Here is a 23,104-nt window from a genome sequence, read left to right on the forward strand (position 1 = left end):
GGACTGTAGTGATTATATTATCTTTAAAAGTAATTGCCAATGAGTATAGAAACACTAGAAAACAACAAAAATAAATTAGTTCTAATAATAACACTATTTTTATTTTCTACGTTATTACATTTTTAAGAATGTTTTATTTTTAGTGGCATTTTAGGATTTCATTATTTTCCAATAATTTCATAATTTTAATCTGAATGAATACAATTCAGAATTCAAAGTTAAGTGGTTGCATTAGAATAAATAATAAAGCTTTCATACAATCACAGTACTTTAATAAAACAAGATAGTATATTTCATAGTAGCAATACTAAGGTATACTACATTTCAAACAGTGGTTTGACACCTAGAATTTCTAATGCTTTCTTTATAGTGAGCCGTGCACAATGAAATACAAGAAGTCTTTGTGTACCAAGATCATTTTCAACATTCTTTACTTTGACCTCATTGCACATTCTATTAACATGTCTTGCTAGTTTAAATAAATAGTTAACAATTATGCATGCTTCATTTTCTGAAACAGCTCTATTAAGTGCATCATCAAATCTTGCCAATTCGGCTACAACATCACCTATTACTTCTTCATTTAGGCCATCAGGTTCAGCAGCAGCAGGAATTGCTACTCCTGAATTATTTTCTAAGCTCCAGAGTCGGCAGTGAAGGTATTGCAGTTTAATTCCACTGTCCCCTTCACTCTGCAGTGCTTTGTCCCATTGAAACACATAGTCTTTTTGCCTACGCTGTTTTAAATCATTGATAACTACTGCTGTTGAGCCTAAAATGTCACAGGTTTCTTCATTTATAGATGACCTTCTTGTATCTGAAAAGAAGAAGTCATTATTTTTAATTTCTGGCAGTGTTATTTTTAAATCAACACAAATCAGTAAAAAAAAAAAATACTTTTTGATTTTTTCTGTTGCTCATACATTTTTTCTTTTGCTTCATCCAATATATTATTTAGAAATACAACATTACCACTTCTTGTACTCATACCCTTGATCCTACCAAATTTTATATGCTCACAGCCTCTTGTACAATCTCTATCAAGTCTTTCAACAATGTCAAAGACAGCAGCAAAATGATCTGTCTGTGCATTATCCACAACATACAGCATTTTGTCAAATCTATATCTTTTATATCTGTCCAACAAGGCTGCAACATCTCTTGACAGGTATAAGGTAGAGTTATCACTCTTCAGGAAAGTAACACTTTTGTCTTTTACTTTAGCAACTTTTATCCCTGAAACATCTGCAGAAATAATACCTTGGTTTTCTAAATTAGTTATTGTATCTTTGATAGCATGCCCATTATATTCAGATTCCCAGTGATATTCATCAAATTTAATTCCCAATCGATGATATACTTTATCTAGTTCCTTAACAGTTATTTCACGAATTTTTCTCCAGTTTGCCAAGTTAGTTTTGCCTTGCTCAATGGCAGAGAAATATTCTTTGGCCTTATTCTGCACATTTTCATCACTCGCAGACAGTTTGTTTGCTTGTACATAAACTTCATATAATGTCTTTATAGGATTATCCATGTCAGAGATGGCAATGTTTTGTGACTCTAACCCATATTGTAGGAGACCAAACTGAGTGCCCCAGTCACCAAGGTAGTTTAGTCTTACAACATCATTGGAAAAATATTCATTGATGTTAGCGATAAAATTTCCAATTATTGTCGATCTCAGGTGCCCCACATGAAAAGGTTTTGCTATATTGGGTGAACTAAAATCTATCACTATTTTCTTTGGTTTACAATTCAACAGGGGTTTCTCTTTGATGTTATCCAAAACGGTCTTTAAAAAAGTCCTTCGTTCAACTTCAAAGCCAAATTGTTCACTTTCGTTTTTGGCATTAAAACTCTGACTATCATTATTAGACAAGTCTACGGTAAATACATTTTGTTTATGCTTATAGGAAATGTGCATATTCTCATAATTATTAATATTTTTAAAGTTCTTGGTTGATATTTTAGTTGTAGCCTGAAATAATAATTTGCAATTAATTCAAGGGAAATTCACGGTTACATAAAGTTAATCTAACCCAATTAGATTACCTACCTGGTCCATTAAAATGTGTTTTAGTTTAGTACTCATCCTCTTATTCATTAATAATAGGTATACATAAAAATAATTAAAACATTAATTCAGTAAACATGCATAATTTTCACTTCTGAACTTCTAACTATTTTACCTATTCTGTGGCGTGCACACTGCATAAGTTACATAATAATCTGTGGTGGTTGATTGAATCGATTCGAGCTTATCTGAGGTCCTAAGGATTTCATACTTTCTATATCTATTTATAATAACACTAGCGGTACCTCGCGACTTCGTGCGCGTATAACGTCAATCTTAAAAAGATAGACTGTCGGGGGCATTTTTTAAAACTTAAAGGGACTTTAACTACTTGAAGGGGAACAACGTTGTATTCCATGATTTAACCATTTACGCAGCGCACGTAGCGGAAGCTCTCAAGAGGAATAAAAAACTCCAATTTTGGAACATTATTAATAGGTGCAATGTTCCTTTTTAAATGTTCCGATAAATGGGCTATCAACACTGAAATAATTTATCAAATCAAACCAGAAGTACCTGAATTCATCGCATTCAAGTAAACAGACCAACAAACAAGCTCTTATATATTATTAGTATAAAATTGGTGATGGAATAGTGAATGATAGATCATCTGTCAATATTGTAGTATGATACTACAATATTAATCTGCGTTTCCTGTGTAAAGTGTTGCATATTCAATTTGTAAAACATAGTTGCCTTGAAAAGGTTGAAAATTACCAACACAAAACTGTAAACAGAATAATGATTAGGTACCCACAGACTCTTACCCCTAGATACCTATTATCTATTATCTATTCGTCTTTACATGACGTGTGAATTGATTGGTAGGACAAGGATAGTAGCATTGAGTTTAGGCCTGTATCTCAGAAGCCAATTTCACCTACTCTGTAGTTTAAAAGGATCAAAAAGAAATGTAGGGTTTTGTATAGGGTTTTAACAATATTTAAAAAAAAAATTGTGTTTACTTTCTTCTTACTTATTTCTGCTGGCCCAGAGTTCCCACTATAGGGATAATGTGAATTATATATATCATTGAGCAATAGTATAGCCATATGAATTAATTATATTATTGATCAACGACCACAAGTTTCTGGTTCGATTCCCGGGTCGAACCAAAAGAAGTGTATAGAAAAAAATTGTATCATTTTTCGTCCTCTATTTGAGTAGTTTAATTTAATTTTTTTATTGTTTTTAACGCAACGCCAAATCGCTTGGCGGATTATCTTAGTTGATTGGATGGTAACTAGTCAATACTATAGTGAAAAATATATAATAGTAGAATGATGCAACTTCAACCTTGTTTCCCGATCTTCGAGATCATTTTAAATAAACTTTGGTCTTAGATCATTTTCGTATTACTAATTGTATCGACATTCGGTTGTATATTGTAGCATATTACGGGCCATAAATTAAGAAATTTTTGTCATTCCAAAATATCATGATCTTAGGTATATATCATATTAATCTTGAAGTTACACAAATTCCTCACCAGATCTATTGGTCCATACTCCATTTCAGAATAAATCTCTATGTAATGAAAAATAATTATGCAAATCAGTCCATTTTATGTCGAAGTTATGCCCTAGCAAAGTACACAAATCAAAAAGTACATAAACATCCGAAATGATTACCTCCTCCTTTTTGAAGTCGGTTAAAATTCTAATAGGTACATTTTCTGTTGAAAAACAGTAGACTGTTTTTAATACCTTAAAAAGCAAAACCTTAACTCGTTATCGATTTTATAAACTGTAGCATCACTAGCGTTAGTTCCTAGTCCTTTCACCATTGCTATCAATCAAATCCAATCAAATCATATACGTTATTTTACAACATATACAAAGTAATAAAAAAACACAATCTATCTTTTAAACCTAAGAAAATGAAGTTAATAATAAGCTAACAGCGCCAATATTGTCAAAATCAAACTTTTAACTATGGAGATAATATTTACAGCCGTCAGTAAAGCGTACAGCGTAATGAAATGAAGTTCAGTGCCCCAGACCATCACAGAACACAGCCCAGTAAATAAATGCCATAATCCGATGTTGCCTAGCAACATAATGTATACAACAAATACAAATAGATGGACAGGGTCACCAAGCGCAATTTGATTTTTAAACAATTGTAAATAACAAATACTGATTAAATAAAAGTTCATACTTACCATATATGAGAGTAGTATGGTCAATGTTGAATACAGAATGAATTCAGTGATAATGAAAATATAAATAAATACAAAAATATGACTCCCAAAGTAAGTATGGAATTCATCATCATTCTTTCACTACTAACAAAAAAGATATTATTACAGCATTGAACCATCAAAATTAAACCATTTCCCTGAATATGTTGGTATTGTTGCTTTTCTCTACTTTACTACAAGTTTGCTGCAATCTCGCCTTATAGGAACTGATGATGAAGGCCAACTTTGAGATGTAGCAGACTTACCTGTTTCGGGGTAACTGGTTTATATGCAGCATAATACTATATGAATTCATTGCTTGGCAGCATGTCGTATGACAAACATAGATACTGCTAGGCTTGTTTATTTTAGTTATTTTCACAGCATTATGTCCTATGGCATTTATTATGGGGTAATGCTGCTGATATATATTCTATTTTCGTCCTGCAGAAAAGGGCTGTTCATGCGATATATAAAATGGGCCCAAGAGAATCATTAAGGGATAAATTTAAAGAAGTTAAAATAATGATGGGGCATAGTCAGTACATATATGGAAATTTAATTTATGTCCATAAAAATATATCAAAATTTAAAAAGAACATGCACTGTTACAATATAAATATTAAAAGCAAATATAAACTCGTGCAGTTTACTAGGCTACGAAAAATTGCAAATTCATTCAAGGGCAATTGTATATTATTTTATAACAAATTACCAAATAAAATCTTTGAGATGTCTCTCAAAAGTAAGCTTACAGAAAAATCCTATTATAATATTAAGGATTATTTAAACAATAAAAAAGCTTGGGTGTGAATTGCTCTAGCTTCATAGCTTAATATAAATTTACTGGAAGATGGTGATAACAAAAAAATAAATTTACCTGGCTAAGTTTGTTGTGGGCTCTTCTTAGACTAGGGCGCATTTGGAACCCTCGTAGCTTTAGATTTAAGTTGGCGAACGAAGTTATCACCATCCCGTTACAAATATGTATGAACGCTTCATAAGTGCCTGTGATAGGCCTACATGAATAAATAAAATTTGAATTTGAATTTGTCACTTTCGGTAGGGTGCTATCTAGCCAAAATTATGATAAAATTGGTCCAGTGGTCGACCAAACATAGGTAACAAGTATGTCTTTATGTTATAATATTAGTTGGGATAAGATGGATGGGTTTTGTAAAACTTGCCTGATTGGTGTAGTAATAAGTGGATTGTCCAAGGCTCCAAGGTCAGAGTTTTAAAAAAATATTGCTAAACTTTATGCCAAGTATATTCCTTAGCTCCCTAGTGTGTTTATATATATATATATCTCGCCATATACACAGCAAGTCAGATTACGTATGAGTATTTTGAAGGGCGGTCTAATTGTTTTGTACTGTTAGTGTGTAATTATCTCAGACATTATTGAAATGATTTTAGTGATAATCCATTTCTTTTACCTCAGTGGCCATTGGGGCTAAGGATGTCAGTTATTTGTCTTACAAAACCTTGATTAATAAATAAAGTGCTATATTTTTAGTTATTATACACAATAGAGCAGCCCCATGGCTTGGGCGAGCTATACTTCCTTTGGCAAAAAGGTGAATCCCACACACTGCTGGCTACAACAGGTACAGATGCTACAGTAGCCATCCATGATCGTGGTGGGCAATTGCTAGAAAGAATGAAGCTACCAGGGTTTGTACAATGAATTTTTCTTTGACTTTTGGTATGTCAAATTTTACACTCAGATTGGGTCTCAAGACTCTAAAACTAGTCGCCTATGAACAACTTATTTAGGCCAATCTTAATCTTAGATTCTCTAGAATGCGTTCTTTGTGCAATTTTGAGCAAAGAAAGTGTTACTTAAGGACCTTAAGTAAAAACACTTTTGAAATGTTAAGTCTTGTCCGTTTGTAGTGGAAGAGCTTTCCATAAGCTAGAAGTATGTAAATAAGTCTATATAGGATATAGATTTTTAGGTACAGTAGTAGTTGATATCCACAAATTTTAATTTGTGAGTTGCATACATTTAATCACCTTTAACAACCCGCAGCACCAGCAGAGACATTATAATAAGACCATAATGTCTCTGCTCAGATTAAGGTTTTTGTGCGGATTGGTAAACTTCCTTTGATAACACAATGAAGAACTCTTAGGTGTGCAGGCTTCCTCACAATGTTTTCTTTTACTGTTAAAGCAAGTGGTATTTGAATTGCTTATACAAGAAACGCACATAACTCTGAAAAGTTAGCGGTGCATGGTTCCGACTTGATGAGGGCAACCTAAAAATTATTCCGGTGCCGACTTTAGAGTTTAAAGAATTCCAAAAGTAAACTAAAACAACTGTCATAAATTATATGAATATTTTCCTATTACAGACTCTGTTCAGGCATGGAATGGGACAACGATGGAGATTACTTGGCAATAATAACTCCAAATAGTAATACAGTGCTTCTATGGGAATGCCATGCTAACAAACGTTTGAACATAGAAACTGGCCTCCGTGAACCGCCATCTTGTTTAGCCTGGTCATATGGGGAGCCTTTATTGGCTATTGGGACACAGAAAGGGAACTTGGCACTATATAATCATCATACTACAAAGTAAGGAACATAGGCATATTATGGTTGTGGTGAATCTTGATTTTTTTACCACTTTCTGAGGCACTTGCTTCGATAAATTTCTGAACTGGAAAATCCTAATTATGGCCTAAAAACCTCAATTAGCGCCATAAAGTTATTGGCACGATTAGAATCTTATCCAGGACCTCTCGTTATGAGTGCTAAGTGGCGCAGTGGGCAGCGAACCCGCTTTCTGAGTCCAAGGCCGTGGGTTCGATTCCCACTACTAAAAATGTTTGTGTGATGAACGCAAATGTTTTCAGTGTCTGGGTGTTTATATGTATATTATAAGTATTTATGTATATTATTCATAAAAATATTCATCAGTCATCTTAGTGCCCGTAACACAAGCTACGCTTACTTTGGGGCTAGATGGCGATGTGTGTATTGTCGTAGTATATTTATTTATTTAAAAAATAATAAATAATAAGTTTGAGACTTTCTACATACGTTTTCATAATTGATTGCGTGAAAGTAAACTACGATTTTTATGTTACCGAAAGAGCGCCATCTAGTGACGATACAGTCTGCATTACTACACTAGATGGATTTCATACTATATAAATCGTAGTTAACTTTCACTCAATCGGATAATTAACGTAAAGTCCGTGCCAAATTAATTGTGACAAAAGTACATTGACTCCATGTTCTTTTAAGCAGGGGTGGCAAACCTTTAATATACTAATTATATTTTATAAGCCCTAGACTGTCTTTTCGCGATTAAAATTAAATGTTATTTAATGTATTCTAATGTAGTTTAATGTTACTGTACTCTTTAAAGTATTACTTAACCGTTTAATAAAAGCCATTAAATAATCGTATCTTTATCATAGTTGGGTCGATCGAATTCGATACCTACCCTCGAAAGGTAAGCCGAAGTCGTACCCACTGGGCTATCATCGCTTAGTAAACTTCTTTTTTTTTTTTTTTTAATCTTTATTTATTTGGGACTTTTATCCAACACGGATATGCCAGCCCTATCATCCCTTAAGTAACTAGGTAACAAAAAACTTAATTATTATATTAATACCTACTATAAGAGAAATGTACCAGATACAATCTGTTATTGCTGCCTACGCAAAAATATCTCAACAACAGACCCGAAACCTTCTGAGGTCGGTTGAGAGAGAAGGCTCGTTAGAGCACCCACGTCAAATCTGTTGATTTTGTACCGCCGCATAACATCCAGCCGCTCCAAATTTTATCTGCTACATTCCACTAGTACATGCTGGACATCCTCCATCTTAGACCTTCGTAAGTTTCTGGTTCAGGATATGAGTCGACCGTATTGGTTGATATTTTCAGACGGATACCCATAATTGGCAAGCACACAAAGAAGATCACTTGCGCTGCGTGGAACAGAGACAGCATATTGGTACTAGCATCTGATGATAAGAATCTATCCATCAATAATTCTGACGGCGATACCCTGAGGATGATCTCGCTGCGAGACGTCCCCAATGATCTACAGTTCTCCGAGATGAAAACTGATGAAAGGGTTGCCGGAGAAAATACGGTGAGAATTTCGGAAATAGACAATACATCACTAATTGTACTAATCTATACTAAACTTACACGCGATCGTAAGCGTACGTAGAAAATCTTATACTAGACATACAGTAGGAGCAGTGGTGGTACTACCATACAAGCCGAAAAGCCGGGCTTGCGTTTCAAAAAATATCGCTCCTAAATTTTTCTCGACTATTCTGAAATGAAAATAACAAAATAATTAAAACTGAGGATATAATTACAATGTTTTAACTTTTGCTCAATAATGTATATACTCTTTGTCTCCGTTACTGCAAGCACTACGTTTGAATCCATGGCCGTAAAATAAATTTAAAAAAAAAGCACTACTACTACTTACTCTGGCAGTATGGAGGGTAGAGGTAAGGAGAGTCATCTTATATGGGAGAAAAGTTGAAAAAGTGTCCAGTTGTATGCGTTAAATAACAGTTCAAAAATCCTCCACAATGGCGCTGGTGGATGCACAGGGTATGGTATGAATGTAGCAATCGTAGATGAATTGAAGTATGCCGAGTTAAAAAATTTAATGTCATTATCGACTAAAGTAGTTAATTATTGAGAATTTCAACAACTCACGTTGTACAAAATATTGTGGTAAATATAACCTTACTTCCTTGTTTATTTTCAAGCCTACTCTAACAATATTTATATTTGGCGCTTCTATTAAAAGTTACCTTGATGCAAATGTGGCGCCATCCTAATTTAATACATTTTGACGACACTTTTTCATATACACAGATGATCCTCCTTACCTCTACCCTCCATATCTGGCAGGTAGACTCTGTGGTAGCAACCAGCCGAACGCCACTGAGTAGGAGGCCGATAATGGGTCGACAGCGGTGATAGCTTAGTGGTTAGGGCTTCGGCTAAACTTTCGAGGGGCCGAGTACGAATCCCGTACGTACCTCTAACTTTTCGACATATGTGCGTTCTAAGCAATTAAAATAGAACTCGCTTCAACGGTGACGGAAAACATGGTGAGGAAACCAGCATGCCTGATAGTTCTTCTTAATATTCTCAAAATCGTGTTTCTACCAATCCGCACTGGGCCAGCGTAGTTGACTACGGCCTAAATCGTTCTCATTGTGGGCGGAGACCCATGCATCGTAAATAAAAAATAAATAAATATACTACGACAATACACACATCGCTATCTAGTCCCAAAGTAAGCGTAGCTTGTGTCATGGGTACTAAGATAGCTGATGAATAATTTTTATGAATAATATACATAAATACTTATAATATATATATAAACACCCAGACACTGAAAAACATTCATGTTCATCACACAAATATTGTCCAGTAGTGGTAATCGAACCCACGGCCTTGGACTCAGAAAGCAGGGTTGCTGCCCACTGCGCCAATCGGCCATCAAAATCAAATCGTAGTCAGTGAGGTGCACAGGGTTTTCGACCAGGGTATGCATAAAGCAGGTATATAGACCAGCATAAAATGGAAAAATTCCTAATACTAGATATATAAAATAATTTGGGTATGCAGTGCTTTTGTGCATGTATGAAGTGCACGCCACTCACCGTAGTGGGCCGGTAATGGGTTGATACGATGATGATGATGAATCGTACGATTTCAGGTAAGCCTAGTCGTCGCTAAACGGACTTTATACCTATACAATCTCCTGAACCCGGAGAATCCGATAGAGCTGGCGTTTCAGCAGCGTTACGGCAGTATAGTCTCGTACAAATGGTACGGGGACGGGTACATTCTCATTGGCTTCAGCGCCGGGTACATCATATCAATATCTACCCATATAAAGGAGGTGGGCGAGGAACTTTTCCAAGTTAAAAACCATAAGGACAGTTTGACTGAGGTCGCTGTTTACAATGGACAAGCGGCCTCGTGTGGGGATGGACAGTAAGTAACACATTTTATTAAATTCAAATTCAAAATTTCTTTATTCATGTAGGCCTATCACAGGCACTTATGAAGCGTTCATACATAAATTTTTACATAATTGTAAGGGGATGGTGATAACTTCGTTCGCCAACTTAAACCTAAAGCTACGAGGGTTCCAAACGCGTCCTGGTCTAAGAAGAGCCCACAACAAACTTAGCCGGGTAAAAATTTATTTTTGTTATCACCATCTCACAGTAAATTTATATTCAGCTATGAAGCTAGAGCAATTCACACCCAAGCTTTTTTATCGTTTAAGTAATCCTTAATATTATAATAGGATTTTTCTGTAAGCTTACGTTTTATATAAAACTTTGAACTTATTGACAGACATCTCAAAGATTTCATTTGGTAATTTGTTATAAAATAATATACACTTGCCCTTAAATGAATTTGCAATTTTGTGTAGCCTAGTAAACTGCAATTAAACGAATCGTTTTCGAGCATAGTTACTTGAAAATCGAAGTTAAATGGATCTTTTTTGCATAGTAGCGGAGATTTATTGGCCGGCCGATTGGCGCAGTTTGCAGCGAACCTGCTTTCTTAATCCAAGGCCGTGGTTTCGATTCCCACAACTGGAAAATATTTGTGTGCTTTGTGAGCACTGCATTCATGCAGTGTCTGGGTGCTTATATGTATATTCTAAGTATTTATGTATATGATTCATAAAAATATTCATCAGTCATCTTAGTACCCATAACACAAACTACGCTTACTTTGGGGTGAGATGGCGATGTGTGTATTGTCGTAATATATTTATTATTATAATTTATTTATTAGTATTACTATACTACCATTTTTTCAGCTAGGGCTTTTGACGGGACGTTTGTAAAACAAAAATCAGTAGTACAGGATTTGCGACTCTATTAGCTTGGCGTAAGGTCCATTTTTCTTTGGCGATGCAGAGTGAATACTCAATAACGACTCTGCAATTGCGAGCGTGTAAGTCATGTGAAGAAGAAATGGATCATCATGCCTGTTCCAGATTGAAGCTAATATCGGTGTGGAACAGCGGCGAGGTGTCGGGCTCGGTGCTGCCGGTGGGCGGGGCGGAGCGTTGCGGCTGGAGTGCGGACGGGCGGCTGCTGGCCACGTCGGGGCGGGGCTACCTCAGCGTGTACGTCACCAGCTTGCCGCCGCTGTACGCCGCGCACGGGACTCGCCTCGTCACCCTGACCAGCCTCACCGAGCTCACCGTGCACCAGTGCATCGCCGTGGGCGACGAGCCGGAGCCCCTCAATAAGTGTAAATCACAGAATTATGAACATACAGAAACCGCGTACACGACTCATATTGAAGCATCAAAAACCACTCAACTTTAGACGTGTTTCTCGGACAAATGGCTTCCTTTCTGGCCTCTTTATGACATATAGGTTTATATTGTATATATTATATTATATTATATTTATTGTTTGTAAATATTTTATTATATATATTTTGGGTTTTTTTTTTTATGAAGTATGAATATTTTTGTAATTTATGTTTATTATTCAAGTATTACTTTTGTACCTAACCCTTCTCCAAAACTTCATGAATTCAATTTTATTTCGTAGGTTGCCTGGTAGAGATATCGCTTTTAAGCGATAAGGCCGCCAATTGTACATTCTATCTTTTTTTTTCTAATGCTAGTTTTGTTTTTTTTTTTATTTGGTGTACAATAAAGTACAGCACGACCGAGTGTGCAACTGATGATAGGATCCTTCTTTTACTGGCTCTTGGTCCACCTTTCCTGGGCATTAGCTGGCTAAGAGCTGTTGTTAATTTTTCGCCTTTTCACAAGTTTGCATCACATGTTTTTTAAACTATAGGCTTTTGTCTAGCCGACCCCAGATATTTCAATTTGTCTGTGGGCTTTATTTGCACTCCTTTGATGTTAAAGGTTATTGAGCCATGCCTTTTCCTACCACTCAGCAGAATCGCTTCCGTCTTCTCCGGAGCTAGTTTTAATTGTTTTGTGACCAACCACTCGTTAATTTTTTTTTTTAATGTTTTATTCGGTATCGAAGAAGCGCAATCTATTTAAAATAATGAGAAACAGTGCTGTCACTAGATGGCGCTCTTTTGATACCATATCAATCTTAGTAAAGTTTCATCCGATCGATTTATTAAACGTAGTTATAAAATCCCACAGTACCTAGTACTCTGGACTCTAAGTCCATATTTTAAAATATAAAAATTAAACTTGTATCGTATATTCCAGCGGAACCAACGGCGTTAGCAACGTACAACTTGCCAACGGAGCCCAGCGTCATAGGTCTCGGAGCGTCCCACGTGTGCGTTGTCAGCGGGCAGATAGGCTCCTTCTACCCCCTGGGGGGCGGGCCCGCGTTGCGGCGTCACTACCCGGCGGCAGTGGACACGTTGCGAGTGTCCGGGCAATACGCCGCCGTGACGTACCAGGGGAGGGCTATGTTGCATTCGGTGAGTTTCCGTCGACTGCGGTTTTGTAAGTGGGAGGCAGTGGAGGTGCCACTAAATAAATCAAATAGAAAAAGTGAGAAAAATTTGAGAATTCATTATTCCTGAATTTTCTTTGGTCTCATCTGGTAGTGAAATCATCTAAATGATTCAAATTCAAAAATGTTTTATTCATGTAGACCTTATCACAGGCACTTATGAAGCTTTCATACATTTAACATGTTACACTAATGTGAAGGAGGGTTCCAAACGCGCCCTGGTCTAAGAAGAGCCCATTACAAACTTAGCCAGATTTCTTCTTCTTAACTCGTGCACTTGTGCACTCTTGACAGAGTGGTCGTGGCTGCTGTGAGAAATTGGATCGCACTGCTTCCCACGCGAATCTTCTTACCTTCTGGCGGGTGGTAGCGTGTCGGAAGCATTTCCCCACAGTCACAGTTGTCTGGGTCAACGATTTCATCGTACCTATCCATCGGTGGTCACCTAGACCACCCAGGTGACCTGGATGATGGCCTGGTCGTATTTTGCACTTTTTAATTTTCAAATTAAAGTAAAATTGTATCTATAAATGACCGTATGAATGACAGTATTATTTCAGCTTCCATTCCAATTAGCAATTTGTCGTAATCCAGTTCGTTTAAAAATGGTTTTGGGGCGTCAACTGAAGAGCCAAAGCGCTTGTTGAACTTTCCATCACGTTCGATGCTTTGGCAGCATCTTAAAGGTGTATCGTTGATAAGCAAGAAATTTGTCAATCCACTTAGAATAACTGAAGTTATAATTTGCAGATCGAAAAGCCAGATACAAACGAACCAGAACGTGAGGCAATGTTGTTCCCGGAGCCTCACATGCAAGGAGCTAAAATAGTTGACATTCATCTCACCAGTGACTTCTTTATATTCGTCACAGAAGTAAGTAACTAATATATTTAAACCCTAATACTGCAGCGACCATGCTTTCTGAGTCGAGGCCACAACTGGAAAATGTTTTTAAGATGAACATCAATGTTTTTCAATGTCTGTATGTTTATTGCATTTAAATGTTTTATTCGGTATCGAATATGCGCCATCTATTTAAGCATCTTCATTATTTCAAGCATCTTCATTATTTTAAGCATTTTTGTATAATATTCATACAAATATTCATCAGTTATCTTAGTACCCATAACACAAGCTACGCTTATATTGGGGCTAGATGGCGATGTGTACTGCCTTAGTGGGCATCGACCTTGCTTTCTGAGTCAAGGCCACAACTGGAAAATGTTTGTATGATGAACATCAAGGTTTTTCAATGTCTGGGTGTTTATCTATATATTATAAGCATTTTTGTATAATATTCATACATTCTTCAGTTATCTTAGTACCCATAACACAAGCTACGCTTATTTTGGGGCTAGATGGCGATGTATGTATTGTCGTAATATATTTATTTATTATTATTACATATTATTGTCATAACGTAAACATGACGTGTAGCTACTTAATGTATTGCGTCGAATAAGTAGCTACGAAACAACATCGTAATTCCAAGAACTTAAGTAAAAGGAATGATCAAGAAAGTTTTCGAATCATGCAATCGAAAAAAGTTGCCATGGCAAGGTTAATTCCAAGTTTGATGATCCGAATCTCTATCCAGTTTCTCAGTGGAATCAAGCGTAATCTTGCTAAATTCGTTGATGGCTTATTTAAGTTAAGTATGTAGTTTATAGTATCATTATTATTTGCCATTATTTATCCAGAACTCCTAACGTTACTGACGGTCCAGTAGGACCTCGTCCACGTATGATCTTCAATAAACCGTATAACATAATATGCAGACTATTTTTTGAAAAAAAAAATATCAGGAATTATTACTCTAATGTATTTACTACAAAACTTAGCTTTCTATTCGTTAAAAAAATGGTTTCAATCGGTCAATTAGTTTTGGAGCCTATTTGGTACAAACGAACGAAATAATCTTTACTCCTCTTGAGTATTATAAATGACTTTAAAATAAGGCACATTAGGTCCATTTTACATTTGGTTTTATGGTGTAAATCTCATACAATTTCAGCAAGGGCACATAGAATACTTCGGTCTGGAGGAATGGCGGACGTGCTCCCGCTACCGCCACGCGTGCGGCGCAGTAGCGTTGCACTGCGACATCAGCGGCGCGCGCGCATTGCTGCTCGACGAGCGACGCCGCGCACACGTGTACTGCGCGCCCGCCGCAGAAATATGCACCATATCAGATCAGCTTACGTGAGTTGATTATTAGGATTAGTGCTAAAAAATAAAAAACTGTTTTATGTTTTCTAATTCTAGCAACCTCTGAACGTCACCTGTTTTTATCATAATGTGAATACCTATATGCGGGAATTACATCCTTAATCCTTTGAAGCAAAAGGTAGCGGCTAGTCTACCAAAAACACATTATCATGGACGTTTAGTCGGTCGGTCGACAAAATATGTTAAAAGCAAAACAACAGGTATGAAAGTAAGAAGTAAATAACTGTTAAAAAATAGTTAAGTAGTAAAGTTGTCCTCCCTGCCTAGGTAAGGCGATGAAATTAAACAGTTGAAAATGTATACCCAAAAACAACAGAACGGCAAAGTTTTCTCCAAGTTTTTTTGGCCTGCGCCTCTATGGTCCGAGGAAAAATACGCTACTGCGTATATAGTGAGTCTACTTCTTTATATACTCATTGAGAGTAACGAAACGCAAGCAATGTTGACCCGGCCTACCTTAGCCGCGGCGGGCAAAGGGCGGGCATTCAGACTCACTATGTTATCATCATCCGCAGCCTATTAGCCTCCCAATGCCTCCCATAGGAAAGACGGTTTTACGGGTGTGGACTTTAACGACTATCATCACACGTAAGTGTCTCCGAGGCACAGGATATGACACCGCCAATATCCTAATAACACAATACCTAACAATTTTTGGCTTGACCCGGGATTCCAACCCCTCCTCCTTCTTCGTTAAACTTAGTTGAGCATTCTAGCACCTAGTCCAACGAAGCTGTCACTCATTATGTATTCATTACACTGAACTGACTGACTTTATTCCATTCTTGCACTTATGTTCTCAGTGTCAAAAGTGCAATATGGGACATATGTCTGTCGGACCGCAACGTGTTCGCGGTGTACACGGGCGACGCGGTCAGGACGTACTACTACTCGCCGGCGTCCATCGCGGGCACGCACGTGGACTTCGTAGCTAGTACTAGCGTGTTGCCGGACCAGATCCCGCTCATACTTTTCTCTGGAGATGTGCATTACTATGCTAGTGGCGGCAGGTCAGTAGACACTGACCTTTATTATTACCACAGGACAGGTCGTTACTATTGTCATCAATCATACACGCCAATTTAGTGATGTAAGTGTGACGTCAATAGTGGCGTGACACTTACAATAATTGGTGACCAAAACAAAGGGAAAGCTGCCTGTCTAGAAGTAATAGAGTCTAGATTATTGTCGCCATTTTGGCGCTGTAAGTTTTGACGACCCTGAATATGTTTACTTCTGAACAGGCTACTGTCGCTTCGTGGTTGTCCCTAATTGATTGATGCCATTTGGCGTTGTAAAAGAGACACCACTGAACTCTGTTATTATAACTGGAACTATAACTGCTTTAAGGTTGTTTTTGGCACCAATTATCGTCACGATTTAATTTGTGACGCCACTAAACACTTTTACCTCCGTCGACAGTCTGCTCATGCTTTGTTTTTGTCTTCGATTGATTGGAGCCATTTTGGTGCGTGACACCTCAGGACAGGCACTGTTTTCGTCAACAATTATAGTGAAACCGTTTAGGCCATCTTGGTGTCACGCCACCGACTTCAACTTTTATTACAACTGGACTACTATCACATTGTTTAAGTCATCAATTACTGACGCCATTTTTGGAATGTAAGATACGACGCCATTGAATACTTTTCTCTGGACATTCTCTGGTGATGCTTTGTTTTTGTCTTCGATTGATTTGTTCGATTATACGTTGTTCGATACAAGTATACCAGGAATTAAAATAGGAATAAGAAGAAACATTATGTTATCAGTTACAGATACACTAGTATATACTCCAGCTAATTGTATTTATTCTTGGCTGTTTATTGTGGGCATTTTAGATTTTAATATTGTTGACGTTTTAATTCAGAATTATAAAAATTTTAATTAAGACGACAAGGTCTGTGAAATGGTCTGTCATTTTAAAATAATACTGCTTTAAGCGATGGTAGTAAGCCCCTAAGCCAGAAACCCTCGTCTTTTCAAGTTATTGAATTTATTAAAATTCTTTAAAATATTTCTTATTAATTCTAATTTCTAATTTCTTTAAAATATATTTAAATTTTATTTAAATTTAATAAAATTGTTTTCTTATTTTTATCTTTATTTTTGTGACATATTAAATATTTTTATTTTATCATTGTGGGTGAAGTCTGAATTAAATGAATTTTTATTTAATTTAATTGCAATGTACACTTTTTGTATGTATGCATTAAGACTTCTTTCTATGTGTGTATTTCGTTATAAAAATATTTGTCTTTGACTATGGTTTGCAGTGTAGTGAAGATAGCTCTCGACTCGCACAGCACTAGTGGCCTGGCGGACGCGGACACAGAGAAGCGTCTCGCGAATCAACGGAAGCATATCGAGAAACTACTGCTTCTGCGGCGCTTCTCCGAAGCGTGGCTGTTCTGCGACGCGGTGGACGAGCCCGACATGTGGAGGAAACTCGGCGAAGCGGCGATCACTGAACTCAATGTGGAATTTGGTGAGGAGTGTGCAAACAATATTGAGATATACCCATTTCAGTTGTCCTTGATGTTTGTGTTAACCTACCTTGTGTGATCATAGATATGCTATGGAGCAGTCAGTGTGCACTTAATACATGCACAGCACTGTCTCATCATCATCACATCAACCCATTACCCACTACAGGGTACGGGTCTCCTCCCACAATGAAATGAAAATTTATTTGTTCACATAAAACAATAGCAGATAAGGCGGAGAACTTCTGTTAAGTTTAGAACCTGAGCGAGAAGATCTCGCTCTTCCATTACAAAACACATTTTTATTTAAATTTATTTATGTTATACATTTATTTATTTCTGACATGCGAGTAAAATATGCAAAACATGCGTGTGAGTGCGATTATGTTATGCGTACGTGCATGTACGAGTATGTGTAAGTATGTGTGTGTGTGTATGTGAGTGACCTTATTGTTTAATAAATGTATAATGACACTTATTTAAGCAGTTGCAAAAGGATTTCCGATGTCAGTGATTATAACCATTTATTAATTTTTGTTTTAAAATCGTAAGTCTTTAATTGGTATAAATTAATGAGAAAGGGGCTAAGGCAGTAGTCCACCACACTGGCCCAGTGCGGATTGGTGGATTGGCACAGCAAGCACTGTCTACCCTATTTTTTTTAATACCTCGTAGCTCTTCTCTTGCATATATTCCTGCTTTATGCTCACCCAGTGGTTGAGCCGAAAATTCGCAAAACAATCTTTTGCTTTAGCATATTAACATGAATATTGGTATTGATGAGATTTTAACATGGGGGAACATTAAATAACATGGGGGAAAATGCCCAAAACCTTCCCATGGTGTAGCTTCTTCATCAGACATCAAAATACAGTTGTCACCACCCATCTACTTCCAACAGTTGTCGTATGAACCACTAAAGAAATATTACGAAGAATGGGCCGCAGAATCCTCTGTCTACTACAAATATATTGATCATCAGACCATTTATTCCTACTACGATGTAAGAACTTTTACCAGCTGACCTCCAAGTTATATTTTTACACCTAATGATGATTATGTCTATTGACCATAAATAAATAATAAATAAATATACTATGACGATACACACATCGCCATCTAGTCCCAAAGTAAGCGTAGCTTGTGTTATGGGTACTAAGATGACTGATGAATAATTTTATGAATATTATACATAAATACTCCTAAAATACAGATAATCACCCAGGCACTGAAAAACATTCGTGTTCATCACACAAACATTTTCCGGTTGTGGGAATCGAATCCACGGCCTTCGACTCAGAAAGCATCATCGAGAGTCGTTGCCCACTGCGCCAATCAACCGTCAAAAAATTATAAAGCTTTAGTAAACCAAAATGTATGCATGTTATTTATACTTCACAGCAATTCGAGTTTATATGCATGTTATTTATACTTCACAGCAATTCGAGTTTATACCCGATTGAGCGACGTCGCCATGGTATGGGCTCTTGAAGACGCCTCGAATATAGAAGAGTTGTCAATTTTGAGGTTGGTATTATATATAGTTCTTGCAATAGAATATCACTTGCTTTATCGGTGAAGGAAAAAACATCGTGAGAAAACCTGCACGCCTGAGATTTCTCCATAATGTTCTCAAGGGCGTGTGAAGTTTAACTAAATTAAAAAAAAACAATATTTTGCACTGTTTTTGAGTATAAGAGGCAATGTAATGTTAATTTTGTAAAGTGGGTTAATAATTAAACTTTGGTTAACTATAACTTGATGTGTGCTAGATATTTTATTAAATTAAACAAAATATGTTCTATTAATTAAATATTTAATGAATGAATAATTTTCAGGAACTAGTTATAATTAATTATATGTGACATTTTGTCGGTATTCTGATATAAATACGGTTGTGATATAAATACGGGTGCATTTTCGATATAGTTTAGTCTTGTATGATACTTGGACGATGCAAAGATACCCCAAGATGTCTGTTTTCTAAGCAAAGTTGATATTTGTTGAAAATTGTATACATGTTTTTGTAATAACAACTTTGCTTAGTATTAACTGTATATATAAATGATTGATTGAATAAAGAAAATGGATATTAGTCGTTATCAGTAGTTAAAAAATTGCAATTGAATCGCTGTTGCAAATGTTTTGTTGAAGTTCGATTGCTCTGAGTCTCGTGCGCAGTGACAAAGTGAGCACACACAACATTTCTAGTGTCTTAAGATTTAATTTGACGGCCGATTGGCGCAGTGGGCAGCGACCGTGCTTTCTGAGCCAAGGCCGTGGGTTCGATTCCCACAACTGGACAATGTTTGTGTGATGAACATGAATGTTTTTCAGTGTCTGGGTGTTTATCTATTTATTATAAGTATTTATGTGTATTATTCATATAATAATTCATCAGTCATCTTAGTACCCATAACACAAGCTACGCTTACTTTGGGGCTAGATGGCGATGTGTGTATTGTCGTAGTATATTTATATTATTTGTATTAATTCGGGTGTGTGTTGGTAGCGGTATGCTCTGCGCTTGTCTGGACAAGGGCGACGCAGCGGCGCGCTGGCTAGAGAGCGGCAACAGCACGTACGCGTTGGACTTGCACGCCGCGCGGGGCGATTGGGCGCGGGCGGCAGACATCGCCGCCGTGTCCTGTCCGAGCAAAGCCCCCGCCATCACCCTGCACCAGGCAACACACATGGAACTAACGTGAGTGTCCGGACCGAATCCGGACAGAAAAACTATTTATTTATAATTTTTACTAGTGCTTTTACCTACACTTGGAGGAATTATCAATTTTATAAATTTAAAATGCATATAAAACAATTTCGGAACCTTGAAATTAATATATGCCTTTCACAACAGTCTTATAGCGACTGTAGCGTCATCTAGTAGGAAACGTTGCAGTTTCGATCTACTTTTTCAAAGGTCCATATTACAATAAAAAAATAAATAAAAAAAAACTAATAAAACTTGGTTAGCGATCTCAACATTTACAAACATTTATCTATGTAATTGAGTATTATGTAAGTTTATAATAGTATAAATATATATATCTATTGTAGTATATATAAATTTATATCGGTATTTGTGTAGTAAATATGTAAATGGTAGTATGTATGTTCATGTAAGTTTATTTTTTTTGTAATATACTTTCACCATCAACTTTCCACTTTTTTATCGGCTTCGTACGATTTGGCTGCCCTTAAAAGATCACTTTTAGTTAAAAGGCCGCCAAGGGTGCAACCCTAGCACTAAGTACTATTACTGTTTTCCTTGTATTTTTCCTATTGTGTTGTGTTGCAATAAAGCTTTTCTATTCTATTCTATTCAAGTAACACTGCAATAGTGGCTATTTATCGTTCCCCATCATTTTCCGTTATTGATAATTTTGTAAAAAGTCTAAACGATATTCTAACAGATTTAAAAGCCTATAAAACAATAGTCTTAATTGGTGATATAAATATAAATATATCTCCAGGCAACAAAGACCCACATTCTGATATCTATTTGGATATAATTACTTCTCATGGATTATACCCAGCCCATTTTCTGTCAACCAGGGAGAACAGTTGTCTGGATCATGTTTTACTTAGGACTAAAAGCGAAGCATCTGTATTTGTGATTAGTTCTTACATAACTGACCATGCCCCGATTCTGCTATGCTTAGGAAATAGAAAATCGATGATTAAACGATCAGTTAGTAAGCGCACACACATCGATATACCATCCATTACGAATGAACTAAACAATTTTGATTTTTCGCATATTTTTTCATTGGTGAATGCCAATGAGGTAGCGGAGTTATTGGTTAATACCATTTCCACCCTAGTTAAGAAGTATACAACAGTTAAAAGAGTTTCAAGCAGTAAAAGGCTCATCAAGCCATGGATCACTCCTGGCCTTCTCAGGTGTATTCGAAATCGGGATAGCCTACATAAAAGAGCTAAAACCTCTCTGGAAAACCCTAAAATACAAATCACATATAAGAGGTACAGAAACTTTTGTAATAATCTGCTAAGAAAAATTAAAATTAGTTATGAAAAAACTGAACTCGAGAAAGCCGCGAATGATTCAAGATCGACTTGGAATATTATTAAAAAAATTGCGAATTTGAATCAAAACCCCCAATGTGCTACTGACTTGCTTAACTTAACACAAGACCCCATTAAATCGGTTAATGAAGTAAACTCGTTTTTTTCTGCTGTAGGTGCCAATCTGGCTGAAAATATTGATAAATGTAGTGTTACTCTGGAAAACTCTTTGATTTCTTATCTTCCTTCCCCAAATAAGCTCCGTGTTTTAAGCTCAATGGTTCTTCTGGATGTTGAGGAAAAAGAGGTAGACACTATCATTGTTGCCTTGCGATCGAACTGTGCTGTAGCCTGGGATGATATTCCTGCATCCGTAATTAAAGCTGCTCGAAACGTTCTAGTAAAGCCACTTACTTTCTTATGTAACCTTTGTTTGAGGACCGGTGTTTTTCCCACAGTATTTAAAAAAGCTCTTGTTAAACCAATCCACAAAAGTGGTGATAAAAAAAACGTCACCAATTATCGACCAATTTCTATCCTTCCAACGTTCTCAAAAATTATAGAAAAGATCTTAAATATTAGGCTAAATAACTACCTTGAAAATAATCAAATTATCCATAATCATCAGTCAGGCTTTAGAAAGGGAGTATCCACTGAGGATGCAATACTTAAGCTAACTGAACCTTTAGTCAGAACACTTGATTCCAAGAGAAAGGTTCTTGGTATTTTTTTGGACTTATGCAAAGCTTTTGATAGCGTGTCAATCCCTCATCTGCTAAGTAAAATGGAGCATTTGGGAATTCGTGGTCCAGCTCTTGCCATCTTTCAAAGCTATTTGATGGGGCGCACTCAGTGTGTTAAAATTGATAACTTTACTAGCGAAGATAATCACATTACTTTTGGTGTTCCACAGGGTAGTATTCTTGGCCCAACACTATTCCTCATTTATATAAATGAACTTTGTCACATTAATATGACTAACTGTAAAGTACTGTCTTACGCTGATGACACTGTCTTGCTTGTTGAGGGCAGTGACTGGGATTCTGTGAGGAATACTGCCCAGGCCCTTCTAGCAGTTGTTTCCAAATGGTTTGCTACAAATCTCTTAACTCTGAACATTCCGAAAACCCAATATGTTCCCTTCACACTTCGCTTAAACTCTCAGCCCAGGCAGGATTTTGTAATAAAAGCCCATAGCTGCGGATCCATTGACTCCATTGCATGTGATTGTTTACCAATAGCTCGCACAAATAGTGCTAAATATTTGGGAGTTGTAATTGATTGTACACTGAGTTGGCACCGACAAATCGACGCTACTTTATCTAGAACTCGAAAGTTAAATTTTATATTTAAACAACTGAGACGTGTATTAGACTTTCATACTCTTAAAACGGTGTACTATGCTTTGGTACAACCTATTTTTTCCTACTGTATAATGGCTTGGGGGTTCTTCCATTATACTACGACTGGAACGTGCGCAAAGGTCAATTCTGAAAATTATGTCAGGAAAACCATATTGGTTTAGCACGGAACTATTGTACAGGGATAGTTTGGTACTGACAGTAAGGCAAATTTTTATTCTAAAGATAATTTTACGGAAGCAT

The 23,104-nt window shown here is 36.6% G+C and overlaps 2 protein-coding genes across 2 annotated transcripts in view; one reads left to right on the forward strand and one right to left on the reverse strand.

Moving 5' to 3' along the window:
• Positions 1-255: 255 nt before the first annotated feature.
• On the reverse strand, positions 256-2,184 carry LOC120624103 (probable arginine--tRNA ligase, mitochondrial). The gene is made up of 3 exons (XM_039890455.1): positions 2,060-2,184; positions 898-1,981; positions 256-817 (listed from the first exon to the last, which is right to left on the reverse strand). The coding sequence occupies exons 1-3, from the start codon at positions 2,105-2,107 to the stop codon at positions 318-320; spliced, it is 1,632 nt and encodes a 543-aa protein (XP_039746389.1). The 5' UTR covers positions 2,108-2,184; the 3' UTR covers positions 256-317.
• Positions 2,185-3,866: 1,682 nt separating this feature from the next.
• The window catches only part of LOC120623779 (WD repeat-containing protein 19), a 28,772-nt gene continuing 9,534 nt past the window's right edge, over positions 3,867-23,104 (forward strand). Inside the window, exons 1-13 of the mRNA XM_039890012.1 lie at positions 3,867-4,331; positions 5,779-5,936; positions 6,620-6,844; positions 8,168-8,378; positions 9,981-10,261; positions 11,286-11,545; positions 12,501-12,721; positions 13,507-13,629; positions 14,771-14,958; positions 15,789-15,995; positions 17,262-17,473; positions 18,911-18,998; positions 19,984-20,175. Of these exons, the coding sequence (XP_039745946.1) occupies positions 4,320-4,331; positions 5,779-5,936; positions 6,620-6,844; positions 8,168-8,378; positions 9,981-10,261; positions 11,286-11,545; positions 12,501-12,721; positions 13,507-13,629; positions 14,771-14,958; positions 15,789-15,995; positions 17,262-17,473; positions 18,911-18,998; positions 19,984-20,175 (2,378 nt within the window). The 5' untranslated portion in view covers positions 3,867-4,319. The remainder of the gene's footprint in view (positions 4,332-5,778; positions 5,937-6,619; positions 6,845-8,167; positions 8,379-9,980; positions 10,262-11,285; positions 11,546-12,500; positions 12,722-13,506; positions 13,630-14,770; positions 14,959-15,788; positions 15,996-17,261; positions 17,474-18,910; positions 18,999-19,983; positions 20,176-23,104) is intronic.

The sequence above is a fragment of the Pararge aegeria genome, chromosome 5, assembly GCF_905163445.1.
Source record: "Pararge aegeria chromosome 5, ilParAegt1.1, whole genome shotgun sequence".
In the NCBI taxonomy this organism is placed as follows: domain Eukaryota; kingdom Metazoa; phylum Arthropoda; class Insecta; order Lepidoptera; family Nymphalidae; genus Pararge; species Pararge aegeria.